Source organism: Coccidioides immitis (assembly GCF_000149335.2).
Source record: "Coccidioides immitis RS genomic scaffold supercont3.2, whole genome shotgun sequence".
Classification (NCBI taxonomy): domain Eukaryota; kingdom Fungi; phylum Ascomycota; class Eurotiomycetes; order Onygenales; family Onygenaceae; genus Coccidioides; species Coccidioides immitis.
This window is the reverse complement of record NW_004504309.1, coordinates 1,240,266-1,259,027: the sequence shown is the minus strand read 5'-3', so window position 1 is coordinate 1,259,027 and position 18,762 is coordinate 1,240,266. Positions and strand designations below refer to the sequence as shown.

The following is an 18,762-nucleotide window of genomic DNA, read 5'->3' as shown; positions in this document are numbered from 1 at the left end:
AGTTTTGAAGCCATTAGTTTTGCATGGTCATAGCATAGGTAGATATCAGCTTTCTTATCACTAAATGCCTTTCCTAATTGCTCCAGAATGCAAATAAGCTCCAATTCTGAACACATTTTAATACTCTTTATCTTTTGCAGGAGTTGCTGTTCAAATCCACAGCAATGACAAGTACCAGAGCATACTGCCATGACAGATTCTTCACACTTGTGTTGAGGTATCTCTTCATCACTTTCAGGAGGAATAATGGACTCATCATCATTGCCTAAGCCTTGGAGGGTTTGGTGTGCTGACATGGCTGCAATTCTTTCACTGTGGCACTTCAGAGCTTCTGATTGGCTGGATGGATTGGCCAGTGTGCTGGTGAATCCAAATGACAGCTGTGATTGGCCAGTTTCAAATCCATGTGATCTAATCAACATTGTGCTATGTATAGAGGCTCCCAACACATTGCAGCTATATGGCATAGACATTCCACTTATTGGAACATCTCTTGACAATCTTGGAGACTGCAGTCCTTCCAGTAGACCTCAGGGGCTGCTTGCAGTGGGAGGGCTTCTAGCAATATTCTGAATTAAATGTTGGGAGCTAGATGACTGTGGAAGAGCCAACAGCTGTAGAAGACTGTAGTTGCCAATGGTAAGGCCCTGTTGGTGTAGAGCATCTCTTGAAGGAAGTTTGCATATACAGTTAACTTCTTTGTTAGCTGTAGTATAATTGCCTGGCAATATAGCTAAGCTCTAGTGATATCCAGCCCCTGTAGCATCTAGTCTTTGGAGCACTGTGCTGTTAATATTATTGGCGAACTTATCCCAATTCTTGTAGACATTTAGGGTATGGCAAAGCTTTTGTGCTGCTCACAGGCTCTTCACTTTTGACCATATGGCATCAATCCTGTCAATACCCCATGTAGTGACAAGTCTATTCTTGATCTTTTGCATATCAATGCAACATCATTCAACATCCAGGGTAACCTTTTGAGCATCATGGAAATTGGCTTTGAAATTAGCATGTGTAACATGTTGCCAAGCTCTGGATCTTTCAACATATCAATAGAAATGGGCCACTAAGTCAGTAACCATGTCAGTCACTTGCATCAGTGCATTCATTAGCTTGATCTGTAGGCTGTAGTGATGATGTGGAGCTTGGTTATCAATGTATTCCATAGCTGCTGTTAGGTTATTGAAGAAATGGCCATCCAGGTTGACTCCACTGTCTCTGGTAATGACCAGGCCTTGGTTTTTGGGTGCAGGGGCTAGAGGAGGCAAGTTGCTTTGTCCAGCCATTTTGAAGAATATCAGTAATCCAAAAAGAATTGCAAATGTCAGAATAACAGAATAGAAAGCAAGAAGAAGTGTTGAAAATGTTGAATCTGTAAAAAGAATCAAGCTTGAATGTAAAAGACAGTAGAAGCTTCAGGGAAGAAAAATCAGTCTTTAAATATCTTCTGAAAAATTCAGAAAAAGTGAAGGCTTCTGCAAATAACAAAGAAAGAGAAACTTCCCAAATAAGCAAGCAAAAACTTGACTTTGCAGGCAAATAAAAGAAATCTTCCAAAAGAGCAAGCAAAAACTTCACTTTTGCAAACAAAACACAACAAATTAAACATCTTGTGGAGGTATAACAACAGCAAAGCTCCAGTCATCTGGTATAACAGTTGGTAATCACATTTGCTCTTAAACATCTTGTGGAGGTATAACAACAGCAAAGCTCCAGTCATCTGGTATAACAGTTGGTAATCACATTTACTCCATTTCTTCTTGGTCATTTTCATTTTTGCTCTCACTCTGACCTTGGTCATTCCCCCTATCCAAGGAGCTAACATCCAAGAAACTGCTAGAGGGAATATTAGGCTGGCTTCTTGTGGCATATTTTTGAGGAACATTCTCCATCTCTTCATCTGAATCTGCTGGGCTATCACTGAGCTGCTCCATTCCAGGTCTCATAAGGTACTTCTTTAATCTGCTTCCTGCAATAGATCCTTTGATTTCAGTGCTGTCTAACTCTTCAAGATGATAGGAACCTAGTTCTTGATTGGTGGACTTAACTCTATAGGGTTCTAGTCATCAAAAGTGCAGGGTGTTGTTTCTAGACATATTCTGTTCTTCTTTGATATTGTGAAGCAAGACAAGGTCTCCAGGTTGAAGAGGGTTGATCTGAATATTATGGGTATCATCAAAGTATTCCTTATTCTTAGTGTGCATTCAGAGCTGATGATATGCTGCTTCCAGAACATCCTCATCTCATTGTTTGATTTGGCATGCATGCATCAGAAGAAGGTCTTCAGTTGTTCAGACATTTTGCTATGGAATTGTTTGTCAAGTGGGAATCTCAAGTTCAACTGAAAGAACTGCCTCCTGGCCCATTAGCAATCTATAAGGGGAGATACCAGTACTAGCCTTAGTCATCATTTAATCCACCATCAGAATTGCAGGAAGATGTTTAATTCAATCCCTTCCAGTACCATTGATGGCTTTAGCTAATCTATCAGCCAAAGACTTATAACCAACTTCCACTATACCATTCACAGAAGGATTATAGGGCAAAATAATAATGTGTTTGATGTTGAATTTCTTCAGTAAGATCTCCACAACATCCTTATTCTCTGGTCCTCCATCCATAACAAATTTGGCAGGCAGGCCCCATCAACAGATGATATTCTCATAAAGAAATTTGGCCACAGCTTCAGCTGTTGCCTTCTTTAATGCTCTAGCTTCCACCCATCCAGTGAAGTCACATCTTGCAACAACCAAATAATTTCATCCTTAACAGAAAGGCATGTGTTTGATATTCACTCCAACTTTCTCTCAACAGATAGGAGCCCAGATAGAATGAAGCTCTTCACTTAATCTTTGCAAATCTCTTTATTAACATTGAGAACAGTGCTTCACATAAGCAGACACATCTTTATACATCTCTGACCACCAGTATCAAGCTTGTAAGATAGAGTATGTTTCCTCTTGCTCTTTATGGCCAAATTTGTCATGCATCATGTGTAAAATTTGTTTGTGTTGTTCTTTGTTGTCTACAACATGTCTTAGAGGCACACCAGATTCCACTCATCTAAATAGTTGATCAGCCTCCATCATATATTTAATTGCTTTCTTTCAGAATCTCACATACTCTTTTCCTTCCATGCCCAATGGTTTTGATAGGGTGGTTAGGTATTGTGCAATTTTCTCTGATTCTTCTGAATATGTGGAGTCCAGTATCCTAAGATCTTCACTATTGAGAGCTTGGCCAGCTAAAACTCTTATAGAATCCATAAAGGCAAACAGATCTTTGTCTTCTTCAGATTCAGGTTGTTCTCCAGTATCTAGTTCTTGATGAGACAGTCTGTCAGCAGCTGTGTGTTTTGTCTCAGGAACATGTTTAACAGTAAAGTCAAAGAGGCATATCCAAGCTATTTAATTAGTAACCAAAGCTTCTGGAACATCTGTAGCAGTCCTATTAAGTTGGGCAACAAGAGTTTTTGCATCAATTTCCAAGGTAAAGGGTACTTTATAGATATGGTGTTGGAATTTCTTGAAGACTTTCAAAACAGCTCTGCATTCTTGTTTGCCAGCATCATATGTTTTCTCTGAATCATTCCATACCCTGGATTCATACTGTGCAGGATGTTGAGCCCCTCATTGCTCCTGAATAATACATCCTCCTCATTCTAATCCACTGGCATCAATAGCCACAGTGATAAGCAAAGAATCTTGTCCATAATTGATTGGAAGAATGATAGGGAATGAACATAACTTTTCCTTCAAAAGCATAAAGGCATTATTTTGCTCTTCAGTCCATGACCATATAACATTTTGTTGAAGCAGATAATGTAAAGGTTCAGTTATCCAACTGTAATGCTCTATGAGTATTCAGAAATATCCAGCAAGTCCTAGGAATCCTTGTAATTCTGTAATGCTTGTAGGAGTAGGTCAATTTGCAATTTTAGCCACCTTAGTTTCCTCAGGTCATTGTCTGTCATAGTTACAGATCCATCCAATGACATTGACTCCAGACATGCAGAATTGAGATTTGGCACCAGAGATTCTAGCTCCAGAGATTTTGACAAGTCATAGAATATAGTCCAGATTCTGCAGATGATCATAAACAAATCTTCTTATTCCTGAAAGAACTTCAGTTTCATTTTTGACATGTGATCTCTTTACTCCAAGGTCATTCATAAAGGCTTGAGCAATCTCTGGAAAAACTTCTTGTATAATCTTCATTATCCCGCATTGGGCTTGAGCTGGTGAATTCATTGCCCCTTGAACTAAAGTTGTATGGTGAAAGAGCTTAATAGGGGTTGCAATAGCTGTCATATTCCTGCTCTCTTCAGCTAATGGAAAATTATTGTATCCAGAGAACAAGTCATATAGGCTAGCCATAACAAGTCTGCCAAAGTCTTCAGTGTATTCATCAACATTAGAAGGAATAAAAGCATCTCAAATAGTAACTTTGTTGTACATATGTGCTGCATTAACTAAACAATATTTGCCTTTCTGTTTCTTTGCGACCAGAAAATAGGGGTTGGTATATGAACTATGGCAAGGCTCCAATGTTTTAGCTTCTAACCTGTCCTGAATGATTTTAATTAGCTTATCATGTAGAGCATGAGAAATTCAGTAAGTCTTAGTCTGCCAAGCTTCATGAGGCTCTGTCTTAATAACCTGCAGAGGCAAGCATTCAGGATGAATGCCACATAGGTCTTTGAATGACCATGCCAATGCCTCTTCATGTTTATAAAGGACTGATATGAAAAATTCCTTCTCCTGACTTGTTAGTTCAAATTCAATTTTGAGCTTCTCAATTCTCTCATTTGTTAGCTGTTCTCCAACAGGAAAAGATGTAATTCTAGACCTAATGTGGTCATCAAATTTACAATTAAATGTGACATATTTCTCCTCAGGGTAATACTTATTTAAACAAACATCCACCTAATTATCTAGGTCTTCTGGTTTGCTTCCATCAGATTTTCCAGGTGCTAACAGCCTTATCTTATCAGCTTTCTGCTTATAAGTAGTGCACACTCTCCAGACTTCTGAAGAAGGCAGCCTGATGTCCCAGCCACTATTGAAAATGTCAACTTGATGTGATTTCTTCATGACAAAATTGTGATTTTTGTTCAGAGATGCATAAATTGATCAAGCACTTTGTGGAATAGGTTTTCAAATTAAGCTGGAATTAATATCACATGTGTAATGTTTGCAGTGAGCTGTAATGCTGTCTGGATCAGGAAGTGGAGAACAGAAAATCCAAACTTCTAATGCAAAATTATTCTTGTCCTCTGATTGGTTTATTTGATTCACCAGTGCACTGGTCAATCCAATTAGGCTTAGCACACTTTTGGATTCACCATCACCAGAACTATGTTTCTTCTTATTGCTGTAGTCATCAACACTGCTACTGCTGCCAACACTTTCAACTTCTCTATTCTTTTCAACCTCCTGACCTTCAACCTTCTCATTATTAATTCTTATACCCATTGTCTTTGTTGCATTTTCTTTATTCTCATCAGGCCTTGTATCCACAGGCACCTGCCTGATTAAATACCTGTTGAATTGTTTAAATGATCACTGTTCAATTTATCAGTTGCATATCTCATGTTGCTCAAGCTTGGCTTAAAGTCTTCAAAAACTAGGCAACACATTTGTTTCTTGTTATAAATTTTACAGTTCACTTCTCCATCATCTGAGATGTTGCATCCTCAACAGGCAGCAAATTGTCAAGATCTTCCAAGAATAAGTTGCTGATCCCCTCCCTTGAATATAAGGAAAGGGGTATGGGTAATAATGTCTCTAATCTGAACAGGCACTTCATCACAAAACACATAAAAAGAAGTGACTTCTCCTGTTTGAACAACCATGGTCACTTACAGCTTATTTTCCATCAGCAGATTCAACATTTCAGTGTACTTCTGAGACAACAAATTGATTTCTGAACCAGTATCAATCAATGCCATTAATTCTTGTTGGTTTATAGTGACTGGCGCATATAATAAACACATTCCATATGCTGTTTTGGATTTTGGTACCATGGGCTTCAATGTAAGTTGACTGGAATTGATCTTTAGCTCAGGCTGAACCAGTTTGGAGACTCCAACCTTTGCATGGCTTTTGCTAGTACTGTTATTCCAACCTGATTCAAAGAACACTTAATGAAGCTTCAGCAATACATCTATAAGCTTCTTGACTGACACTTCAACCTTCTCATTGAGAATTTGACCCATTAATTTATTGGCATCTGTTGAATCACAGATCTGAGAGAATAAATGATTTATTGCAGAATATCTTGGTCTTTGTTTCTTCATGATCTTGTTCTGAATTTCAGGCTTCTTCTGATTGATTGGTTCAACATCTTCCATAATATTGTTATTGACACTAGCTTGATTATTCTGGTAGGTAATAAATTGTCCAGTATGCTAAGTATGGGGTGTTGCAATCTTAGCTTTTTGACTGTTCTTAGCTTCTTCAACAGTTCCAACATTGACTGATGTTCTTTCTTCCAGTGGTTCATATTCCTTATCTGAATCAGATTCTCCATCAGACATTAGGTATGCAAGTTGTCCTGCTTGAATCTTCACACTGGTTGAATTTGCTGGAGGTGTCTCTTCTTGCTGATTGGTCTCCTTTTTAGGGCTTGTTGACTCTGGAATTGCCCATTCATCCTCTCCCATAGACTGTACAATATACATGTTTGGTATTCCAGGTTTAGGAGTGACAACTTGATAGTTTTGACCAGGGGAACCCATGCGCAAGTTCCTAGGCTGGTATTCAGGACTGGGACAGGATCCCATTTCCCATTGAACCTGGTCCCTGTCCTGAATTTAGAAACAGCCGGGATCCCAAATATGAAATCTCAGTCCCATGTCCCATCCCACTCAAGAGCTTGAGATCCTGTTCCCATCCCTATTCCAGAAATTATTTCCCAGTCCCATCCTCAAATAGAAAATTATGTCCCACATCTCATCCCAGCAGAGATGGTAGACTCCCATTTCCCATCCTGGCTGGGTCTATAGTGGGACCAGGATGGGATCAGGATTTCTGGTCCCATCATGTCAAATTCATAGAAAAGAGTCAAACTGATCAAATTTTGTGTGGACCATTACCAAATTTTGTTACTTTTTTGATGAAGGCGGAACCCATAGAAAAATCAATTTGATTGTCAAAAGAAACAAAGTATTAAAACTAACTAATAGCTGAAGCCAGCAAACAAACAGAAACTGTCTAAATGGCAAGTTAATCATCATCATTATCATCTTCATCATCATCATTGTTCTTCTTCTCCTTCTTCTTCTTCTTCTCCTTCTCCTGCTCCTCCTGCTCCTCCAGAACCAGCTTTGTGAACTGGACAGAGGCTCTAATACCCACCATTTGACAGGTGGAGACCCTGACAGTGCCAGGGAGAGGCAGGAAGGTGATGATAGGTAGTGGCAGTGGTGGTAGAGCAGCAGCAGTGGTAGTTGGTGGGGCAGGAGCAGCACACAGATGGCAGGTGATGACAGCAGGGGCAGGACAATCAGATGCATTAATCAGACTGAAATAGTTCAACTTAATTTTGGCACTGATGTCAAGAACAAGCTTCATATTGTTGGTGTTGACCATAATATACTTACAGTGCACCATTGCCATAACAGAGCCTATATTACTCAGTATAATTATTGGTGCCATTGCTAAGAATGACTTATACTCAAACAGAGTGCACAAAGTTGCTTCAGCCACCTCCTGAAGTGACTTAATAGCAGTATGTTGCCAGTAATATTCATGTCCTTGATGACAGGACAAAGTAATTTCCCAAACCAATTGCTGGAACAGAGCCACCAGCAAGATTAGCTTGGTAGAGCTCTGGAAGTGGCAGATTTCCTTAATGGCACCTATTTTCACCAATTAGCATCAAGACTGTTACTAAAAATTGTTACTTTTTGACATATGAGTGCTGGCCTTCCAATTTTGAACAGGGGGATGGGGGCAGGGATTCTCCTGGTTAAAGTTGGCCAGGTCAACATCTTTATTGACTTTACACCAATTGCTCTTCTTCAGAGCTCATTCTTTCAATGCAGTCTTGTGCCACTTCTCTCCAGCTGTGCAAAATGGATGTGCACAGGGAAAACTAATATCTTGTCAGTAAACAATGTGCACCAGAGCAGTATTCTGCAAGCACTCACCTCTTAATGCAACCTATTTTGTTGCAGTATATGTTCATTGTACATGTGGATGTTGAAGTGCAGTAAATAAAAAGATGGTGGGGGGGGGGGGAGAGGGGGAAGGGAGGAATTGTCAATGTTAGCCCTGAAGAGAAAGAAGAAGAAGAGAAAGAGGAAGAGAAGAGAAGAGAGACTGATCTGATGTTATTATCCTGTAGCCAGTATAGCAACAACACATTGATCTTGTCCATAGCAACATGCCTGTAGAATGTAAACAATGTGTATAGTAACCATTCTACAGTACTTGGTCAATACACTCTATAATCTCATTATTCTGTAGCCAGCATAGCAACAATGTGTTGAGCTTGCCTATAGCAATGTGCCTGTAGAATGTAAACAATATGTATAGTAACCATCCTATGCAAGTACTTGGTCAATATACTCTATAATCTTATTATTCTGTAGCCAGCAATTCAACTCATTGCATACAATTGTGAAGATGGGGCCAAAACAATATTTAATAAGAGAGAAGACCTGTGCAGCACAGGAGCACCACCAGGCCTTGAAAGGCCATCAAAAAGATATATTCAAGACAGGAGAGGTGGATTGCAAAGCACATCATGATGTGCTGAAGAGAATCTGAGCAAAACATGAGTGGTATGCACTCTCAGTAGTTTGCATTGAATTATATTGACATCCATTGCAGGCAGAATAGCAGCAAGAAGGATTGCAAGACAATTGAAGATAAAGCCATTAAAGAGTTGATGGCCAAGCAATTTGTCAAGAGCAAGTCAAAGAAGTACCATGAGCACCAGCTCATGGTCTCTCAGCAAAAGAAGAGGGAGGAAGAGAAGAAGTGTTGCTAAGAAGAGATTACAGAGACTGAGAATGAAGCTTGACAGAAAAAGAAGATAGAATCCAAAAGTAATGAAATTTGATAATGGTCCTGACATATTTAGATTAAAACAAGCCAGGTGCAGCATCCTATTGCTGCATATAGAGAGGCCCAATTCTGCTAAATGATAGTCAGGCTTGAGGCCAAGATCATGGCCCATGGTCATAATTGTCTTGCTGCAGTCAGTATGTCAAGAGAGAAAGTTGAGGAGGAGATGAGAGAATTTCTGAACTAATTACAGGGTTCAAGTAAAGACAACAACAGCCCACCTGCCTCAGAGAAGATGGAGAAAGATGATTTTGAGATTATAGTGTTCTCTGATGAGAATGATGAGGAGAACAATGAGATGGAGAATGATTGGATTATTGATATCTAGGGGAGGAAGTTAGATTTTTAGTTCTTTTTTCATATTAATTTGAGAATGGGGTGCCATTAAATTGGCAAAATGTTTTATTTTCCTGAAGAAGAATGTTCTATTTTGTAGAAGAAGAAGATTTTGTAGTTGATTGCTGTACTTACAGAGTAAAATGAGACTAACTATCTAGAGATTGTCAAATTTTGTGTGGGCTCTGACCACATTTTGTTACTTTTTTGACTAAGGCAGAACTTAGAGAAAAATCAATTTGATTATGAAAAAAAAAAAAAAAAAGAAAAATCTAATGGCTGAAGCCAGCAAACAAGCAAAATCTACAGAGGTTTCTTTAGAATTGATTATAGTTCAACATGGAAAAAAACAATTTGTATTATGGAAGGAGCTGCATCATAAGTTATTTGTTACTTGGTGGTTGACTACTGAAGCTACTCAGTTGGTTAATAATAAGAAGCATGGTGACCCCAACTGGAAGGCAAAGCAACATCATTCTGATTTTTGATCAAAATTTGATCAGGTGGCAGAGCATTCTAAGAGCACTCCAGAAGTGATTTGCAAGCATTGCCAAACCTTTCTCAGCCATTCAAGCTTTTCTTGAAATGATACAAGTGATCTGAAGAAGCATTTAACAAGCAAAGATTGTACAAAAACTGATGACAGACAGAGTAACACTCTGGTTAACATGATGGTAGGTCATGGATTCTAATTTCCCAAATGTAATGAATTTTAGTAATGGTTCTAGTGTCTTAGCAACAGTTTCCAAAGCATTCTCAAACAGATTCAGATCTGCCTGTTCCTGAATGCAATCAAGACAATTTCCTCCAGTAGCTTGTGCAAACATTAATATTCTTGAATCTCTTATTTTGTGCTATTGAGAATCCAGCATTCTGCACATTAATAATCATGCTAAATCCTGCAATGGCTTTACAGATACCCACACAAGGAACATTATATCAGATCATGAATGATATATACAATCAGCTATTTCAAAATCTTCTCTTTAACCATGACCCAACAATCAAGATATCTCTGGCAGTAGATAATTGGACAAGTCTCAATAATCTTGCCTTTATAGCAATTAATGGTTATTACATTATAAAGAATTGGGAGTACTGTGAGCATTTACTGAGTTTTAAAAGTTTAGAGGGTGCTCATACTGGCAAGAATATGACAGAGATTCTTCAACAATCACTAGCAGCATGAAGGCTTGAGAGCAATCTTCTTGCAATTACAAGTAACAATGTATTAAACAATGGTACCATGCAAGCACATCTTATATATCAGTTGAGGCCAGCATTGCAGCAGTTAAACAAGACAACTGATTGAAATGCAGAGAGTGAAACAATACTCTGTCTTGCTCATATGATTCAACTTGTGGTTCAAGAGCTGGTTTGCAATCTCAAGATTCAGCCAGACAATGATGCTCTACCCACTACCTTTGATGAGAGCTTAATTACTGATGACCTAGCATCAACAGACACATTTGCAAATACTCTTAGAAAGGTAACAAAATTTGGTAATGGTCTTGATATACTTGAGTTGATTTACTAATCTTTGCTTGACAATAGATTTGTCTTGTTGCCAATACAACCAATGCCTCCCCCCAACTTACTGCACATTTCTGAGAATATCAACAAGAGAACCAGCACAAGATGATCCAAGATGTTCACACAAGATGGAATTCCACCTATAAGATGTGTGTTCATGCCTTGTTGCTTCAACAAGCTGTGGACTCATAGATCCAGAACTCATCACCAAAATACCAAAGACTTCACTTATTGGACTATGACTGGAAGCAGCTAGAGTATATAATTAGACTGTTGCAGCCATTCAGTTGATTTATCAAGATACTGTCCAAAACAACAGACCCAACAATTCATCTGGTATGAGCAACATACAATCATCTTTTCCAGCATTTAGAAAGAGAGGAGAACAAGGCCCAACAGTTGATAACAAGAGAGAACATTCAAGAAGCTATCAAAGCTGCCAACTTGAAATTCCAGAAATACTATAGTGATACTGAGCATCCAAAGAGTGAGCTGCTAGCTGTAGCTGCTGCCCTCCATTCATCACACCATATGAGAGCATATGATTCAGAGAATTGGACCAGTGATGAGTGTGAAACATACCAACAATATATTTTGAGGTTTTACAAAAAGCATTATGAGAAATATGAACAGTCAAGAGAAGTAATACTTGATGTGAATGATGTATGTTTGTTATAAGTATTATTCTGATTTCTTCTCTGCTAACTTCTCTAGAATATTGAGCAAATGATTTTTGAGAGACTCTATCAAAGACAAGCAAATTTCCAAAATGAAATGGAGTGATATTTAAATGATGAGAATTTGACATCATCTCAAGCTCCAATTCTGGAACAGTAGAGAATGCTAGAGCCTGATTTTCCAACTGTTACTTGGATGGCAAGGGACATTCTGGCTATATCTTTGACAGAAGTTGGGGTAGAATGGGTTTTCAATGTTGCTTGAAATACATGTCATTATCAACAATCACAGCTCCATGCATCTACAATCAAGAAGATCATGCTGCTTAAACATGGAGATAAGGTGCATATGCTAGATGAAGCACTCATATCACATGAGGAGTTGGCCAAGAAAGTCATTCAAGACAATCAAGATGATCAAGATACCTCAGAGATTGTATGGGAAGAGATTGCAAGCCTGCTAAATCCACTACTCAATCCAGATGAGGAACAGGAAATATGTTAATGTTATCAATAGATAAACTCAAGTAGCTAATAGCTTGCAATATGATTCAATTATGCAAAGAGCATTACCAAATTTCAGTACTTTTCCAAAGTTGAATAAATTGATAAAATTATGTTAGGACTGTTATCAAATTTTGTTACTTTTTGACAACACAAATGGGACCAGGGTTCCTGGTTCCATTCTACACTTTACTGGTCCCATCCCATATATAATATTGAAATCCCAGTCCTATCTCATTTTGTCATGTCAGGTCCTGGGCCTGTCCTACTAGCTAGATTTTGATCCCAGTCCTAATTCCATCCCAATCCCAGTTCCCACAGAACTGTCCCAATATGCTGTTAAACAACCCAGTCCCATCCCATTAAGCTGAGCTTCAACCTGATCCCGTCCTCAGAACAGGAATTGGGACGGGAATCTGGGACCAGGACAGGAAATCCCGGAACCAGATACCACTCTACAAGTTCCCTTTATCATCAATATGACAGAACCTGTTATTTGCATCAGATTGGTATTTGTAACACTGAGATTGACAGTGTCCAGGTTTTCCACAGTAAAAGCATGAGGGATGTGTTGAAATTCCTCCAGTTTGAGCTCCTTCTTGGCCACTAGGATGATAGCTTGTCATTGGTGAACTGTTTTGAGTCACATAAGGATTGACTAATTGTGGTTGGGTGTTCTCTTATACTGTTGCAGAATTAGTAGTCACATTTGTTATATAATTTGGTATGGGTTTTGGAGGCCCTTCTCTCTGCAGCATATAGTACTGATTGGAATTCTCTTGTATCTGATTTGACTGTACTCTCATGGCCAATGCCAAATTTGTAAACTTGTTGGTCATCTTTTCAATTGCAGCTTCAATATTGGTGCTCTCAGAGCTCTTGGCTTTGGATTTTGATTCAGATTCTTCAGTCTTCACAGAACTAGCTGTTTTCTTTGGAGCCTCAACTGTAGGGGGTTTGTTAGCTAATTAATATTGCTCACCAAGCTTCTCCATTTCCTTCTGCTTCATTTTATCTTCTTCAAAGATCTTCTTATTCCCTTCATACTGGTTGATCAAATCCATGGTCACTTAAACAACCTTTCTAAAATCAATAGGTGACATATTGTCTGAAAGATTGAGCTTTGCCTTGTCAATAACCTTATTTCAGAGCTTCTCAGGCAGCCCCTGAAGGAACCAAGACATCTTAGTGAATTCATCAAGCCTTCCATTGGCTTGTACTGTACTGGCAATAGTAGTGTATTCTTGAACATAGGCACAAATGTTGCTATCCCAAGCATGTGGTTTCTTTGTAATTGCTTGAAGATAATTCTGACAATGAATCTTGTAAGTAATGTTCTGATCACAAAATTCATGAATAATCTCTTTAGAGAATACTTCCCAATTACCTTCCTTGTAGCCTTCTAAGGTCTTCATCCATTCTCCAATCCATGTAACACAGTACCTAGCCAACTGTTTGATAATGTTCTTAGGGTCAATTACCCCATGATCCTTGCACATTTGATAAAACCTTTCAATAAACAAGGTAGCATCTCTGCCATCAAACCAAGGTGCATTTGCCATGCCAGGGGAAGGCATAGGAATGTGGGAGTGAACCACAATTCTCCTGTCCTCATCTTGTGACATAGTCACATATGATCCTGTAGTACCTTCAACCATAGGTGATTCTGATCCTGATTTCTTGATTTCTTGATCTTTGGTCATGTCACACAGTATATTCTGTTGTTTCTCAATGATTCAATATCTTTCCAAAAAACCTATTTATTGGGCAAGCTTTAGATAAGAGCCATTCAAATCTAAGCTCTCTAACCTTGTTCCTAAACAAAAACCTGATTAGTACTGTATTCCTAGTCCATAAGATCTTATCTTGAAATAGTGTATTGCTTCATGTGTCTCAGAATTTGTTTTTCTTCCTTGGCAGCCACCAAATCACCACATCATCATCTTCAGGTCTCAGCTTGATCACCAAATGAAGCAGGGTACAATGGGATGCCTTGTCAAAGTAGGTGAGTTGGTTGAGATGGTGAGAGCACAAGAAGAATGAAAAATCACAACATAGTAAGGATGGTAATGGCCAAGTAGTAAGAACAGAGAAGCATGCCTTAACAGATGCCTAAGCTCATAAGAAATAATAGTACTAAAGAGCCTGTACTAACACAGGCAGCTCTAATAAGAAACAGTGGCAAGCTTCATGAACAAGAGATCTTCATATTCTCTAACTAATAACCAAACTAGCAATAAAGAATGAGTGTGTGGAAAAGTACAAAGGTGTGTGAAGGTATTGAGCGAGATGCAGGGGCTATAGGTGGTTTATATAGCTCAGAGATAGTAGCTGGGGGGGTTTTGTGCCTCGGACCGGAACAACCTTTGTCCTAATATGGTACCAGAATCCCCACTACAATAATCTTCTCAATGTACTCTGTACTACAGCTTATGACTCTCTCTCTTTGAGTTAATTATCTTACAGACCTGATACTTCTTTTCATTCTTGTTTATCTTATAAACTTCATGATGAGGTGAGCTATTGATTTCTTTGCAGGTCTTGTGCTTGTGGAGCAGAGATACATAAAAAATGTCATGAGTTTGCAGACCTGGAGGCAGCTCTAGTCTATAGACTTACAAGCCTATCTTCTTTACAATTCTACAAGGCTCATGCCTTAACAAATCCAATTTTTTGTTAGACCACATGATCTTGATATTGTGAAGATCAAGCCACATTTTGTCTTTCATCTGGAAAGTTTTTATAATGTGCTTCTGATCATAGTACTTCTTCTGATAGGCTTGTATCTTTATAAGTGATTTCTTGATCTTCTTGCAGAGCAATCTTATTATCTCTGTCTGATTCTTTAAATTCTTGCACATATAGTCATACTTATCAGAATTCAATAGATCTGTTTGCAGATTTAACTCATATATCAGCTGAAAAGATGATTTCTGTGTGGAGACCTGCTGTAAGTTATTGTATATGAACTCTGCTATTGATAATCATATCATTCAGTCATCTTAATTATAACTGATATAGCTTTACAAGTACTGCTCTAGTACACTATTCAGTCTTTCAGTTTGATCATCAGTTTGCAGGTGAAATGCCATGCTCATTACTCTTGTGATCTTCAAGATATGAGTCAAATCACCTCAAAATTCACTCACAAACAGAGATTCTCAATCTGTTACTATGCTTGTGGGTAATCTGTATAATCTCACTATCTTATAAACAAAGAGATGAGCTAATTTCTCTAATGTCAGCTTCTTTATTGTAGAAATAAAGTGAGCCATCTTTATAAGTCAGTTCACTACAACCAGAATACAGTTAAACTGTATCTTCTTAAAATTCAGGCTTACAGAGAGATCTGTAATAATATTCATGCTAATAAATTCTTAAAAGTAATTTGAAATTGATAAGAGTGATAGTTCTTCTTGAAGTTTTCCACAAACTCTTCTTGAGTTCTGGCAGACTCTACAGACTTTACAATACTTCTTTACCAGTTCTCTTATTCTTGATTAAAAGTATTTGTAAGCTATAAGCTTGTATGTTCTTGCTGTAGCAAAATGCTCTGCAAGAGGTAGATTATAATAATATCTAATCAGCTCTATTTGCAAGATCTTATTCTGAGAGATGTATATGCAATCATCTCTATAGAGAATGCTCTTCTTCTCTTTCTATATCACAAATTTCTTCATGCCTGTCTTAATATCTTTACAGATCTCAGCTGTATAGTTATTACTTTACAGTAAGTTTGGTAATAATGCTAACAGGTTAAAGCTGTTCTTCTTATAAGAATTCTTCTTGTAAACCAGATCTTTAATCTTCTGAATCTGTATTATAATCTTCTTCACTTTGCACATGTCTTTCAAGATAACTTTTGTGAGTAGTTTCTTGATCATAACTCAAAGCTTTATAAAGATGAGTTGCACATTCTCATCTTCTCTCTCTTCTCTCTAATTGAGAGAAACTTGGGCTGTCAGTTCTAACTTTTCTGTAATCTCTTGCTTTTTTGTAAGCATCATTCTCAGTTGATTTGCAGTCTTGTGACTCTCTGTATTATCTAGATCAGTCTTCTTGACATAATCAGGTCTTTACAAGAGTTCATCTGCCAGATTCTTGATTTCTTTCACATGATCAATTGTAAATCAAAAAACTGTCAGTCTTTGTGTCCAGTGGACCTGTCTTCACAAGAGATCTTAAGCAGTTTGGAAATAGTGCAAGCTATCATAATCTGTAAGAACTTGAACTGATATTCACAAGCCTTCCAACCAGCAGTATTAATATTTAAATAACTCTACAATTATGAGCAGTTCTTGATTATGAATGTCATAATTTATCTTTAGAGATTGCATCTTCTGCAAATAAAATCTAACTGGAACTCAAATACCATTCTTTACCAGCTGTAATAGAATACTATATACTGTGAAGCCAGATGCATCTGTTTCTAGTCTGATCTTCTGTTCTATATTAAAATGATAAAGTATAACAGCTTCTGTAAATGCTCTTTTCAGATCTATAAAGATTTCACAACCTTTTTCAGTTATGAAAATATTGATCTCTCTTCTTATCTCTCTTTACATATGTCTGCTTAGCTTTGCTTCTTCTCTCTTTAGAAGAGCAGTCAGACTGCAGACTATCTTAGAGAATCTTAAAATAAAGTGCCTGTAAAAGTTTGTAAATTCTAAGAAGATCTGAACCTCTTTCTTACTGGTTGGCTCTGGCTAGTCAAGAATAGTGTTCACATGATTCTTCTTCATAAGAACACCCTCTGGTGTTATAATATATTCAAGATAGTTAATCTCACAAGTATTAAACTTGTACTTTATCAGCTTGTAATAAAGATCTGCATTCTTAAGTATCTTAAGTATTAATTTCACATGCTTCTCATGATCTTTCTTGTGAGCTGAGTACACAACTACATTATTAAGATAAACTACTGTAAACACATTCAGATATTTACTAAGTGTCTTTGCAATATATGATTGAAAGACTGCTGGTGTATTTATGAGTTTAAAAAGCACTATCAAGTACTTAAATAGCTTCTGTGAAGTCTGAAATATAGTCTTCCACTCATTCTCTTTATAAATTCTCAATTTATGGTAGATATTCTTGACATTCAACTAAGTGAATATTGCAGCTCCCATAAGCTTATTGTGAGGATCATACATGTGGATCAGCATGACAATAAATCTATAGAAGAAATTGTATGTAGAAAAGAGTACACAAGATAAAAGATCTGGTATTAGCAGCTATGTACAACTTCTAGACAAGATTGCTACTAGCTTCTAACAAGAGATTCATACAGTAGCAGTCTTTTATGTGTGCTTGCAAGCACATAACTTAGTGCCTCACAAGAACACATGTACTTCCAACAGCTTGCAAGCTAAGGCTCTGAACTCTTATAAATGTTATTTGTCTGTATAAGAGATTTACAGACAAATTCTTATAGATTTTTCTCTCTTGTAAGTCTTGATCTCTCAAGACAGCTGTCTCATTAAAAATCTTCATGAGTAAAAAAACAAAACCTCTTGAAAAAAATAAAAATTTTCTTATAAGAAAAAGAGTACAGCCTCACTAGAGATATAATATCAACACAACTCTAATAACATAACACAATATAACAACACAACAGAGCTCAATAACACAATAATATGTAGAGAGTTTCTATTGTTCTCACTAGCTTCATGTTACTATTAGATAATGAATACTAGCTTAAGAGAGAGCTTTCTCTTGCTTTCTCTTTCTCTTCTTTTCTTTTCTTTCTTCTCTAGTCTATATTATTATTATTCAGATAAGTGAACCCTTCAAGCACTGCTTTATATGAGAGACAGGCTCACAGAAGATCTTTAATAATTGGAAGAATCAAAAATAACTTTATTCAGATGTTCTGCATACTTGATCTTGCAGCCACAAGTTAATGAATTCACTCTTGATTGTGTCTTTACTTTGTATGATCATGAAGTTTTGCCTTCATGTGGGATTTAATTTACAGAGAGGCTGATGCTTACTAGAAGTTCTTGCAGATTTGTAGTCTTCTCTCTCTTTCTCTTATAAATTATTACCACTCTTCTTTCTTGAGAGAACCCCCACTCTCTTCTTTATAAAAGAAGTTGAGTCTTCAGTAAGTAGTCTTGAGAATTTGAGAAGTGTTTATAACTGATAGTTCTAGAGTATTATTGCTTCTTCCTCTCTCTCTTCTTCACTAGTTATTGCTGCTCTTCTTCTGCCAGCTCAAGCTGTAAGTGCTTCTCACAAGCTAACATTTGATTTGTGTACTAATAAAATTAGAGTCCTGCTGCTCTATCTTTTCTCTCTACAGTTATTGTGCCAGCCTCAGCCAGAAATATGAGTATTCTCTATTATATTTCAGTTTATAGCTAACTCTCTCTAGATTATTGTTGCTGTTTCTCCTGCTCCAGCAGAGTTTGTGGGTGCTGTAATTCTACAGAGTGTCTGAGATCATCTAGCATCTCTCTCACAAGATCAACAATAGTAATTCCAGATCATCTTCACTCAAATGCTGCCAGCCACTACTTTTGCTGATGCTTTGTGGGCCAATCCAGTGGTTCTTTCAGGTCTTTCACCTCATACTGAAGCACAAGCTTTAGCTGCCTGCAAAAGAGCATAATATCACAAGTCTATTTAAAGACCCA

The 18,762-nt window shown here is 37.5% G+C and overlaps 4 protein-coding genes across 4 annotated transcripts; 1 reads left to right on the top strand and 3 right to left on the bottom strand.

The window, feature by feature from the left end:
- Positions 1-5,664: 5,664 nt before the first annotated feature.
- CIMG_13004 (uncharacterized protein) lies at positions 5,665-6,784 on the bottom strand (the record flags this gene model as incomplete). The annotated part of the gene is made up of 4 exons (XM_001242037.2): positions 5,665-5,749; positions 5,865-6,091; positions 6,164-6,409; positions 6,473-6,784. The coding sequence occupies 4 exons, from the start codon at positions 6,782-6,784 to the stop codon at positions 5,665-5,667; spliced, it is 870 nt and encodes a 289-aa protein (XP_001242038.2).
- Positions 6,785-7,226: 442 nt separating this feature from the next.
- CIMG_13003 (uncharacterized protein) lies at positions 7,227-7,619 on the bottom strand (the record flags this gene model as incomplete). Its single annotated transcript, XM_001242036.1, has 1 exon — positions 7,227-7,619. The coding sequence occupies one exon, from the start codon at positions 7,617-7,619 to the stop codon at positions 7,227-7,229; it is 393 nt and encodes a 130-aa protein (XP_001242037.1).
- A 1,558-nt stretch (positions 7,620-9,177) lies between these two features.
- On the top strand, positions 9,178-9,402 carry CIMG_13002 (uncharacterized protein; the record flags this gene model as incomplete). The annotated part of the gene is made up of 2 exons (XM_004445243.1): positions 9,178-9,207; positions 9,268-9,402. The coding sequence occupies 2 exons, from the start codon at positions 9,178-9,180 to the stop codon at positions 9,400-9,402; spliced, it is 165 nt and encodes a 54-aa protein (XP_004445300.1).
- A 3,402-nt stretch (positions 9,403-12,804) lies between these two features.
- CIMG_13001 (uncharacterized protein) lies at positions 12,805-13,749 on the bottom strand (the record flags this gene model as incomplete). Its single annotated transcript, XM_001242034.2, has 3 exons — positions 12,805-13,049; positions 13,107-13,193; positions 13,350-13,749. The coding sequence occupies 3 exons, from the start codon at positions 13,747-13,749 to the stop codon at positions 12,805-12,807; spliced, it is 732 nt and encodes a 243-aa protein (XP_001242035.2).
- Positions 13,750-18,762: the final 5,013 nt, after the last annotated feature.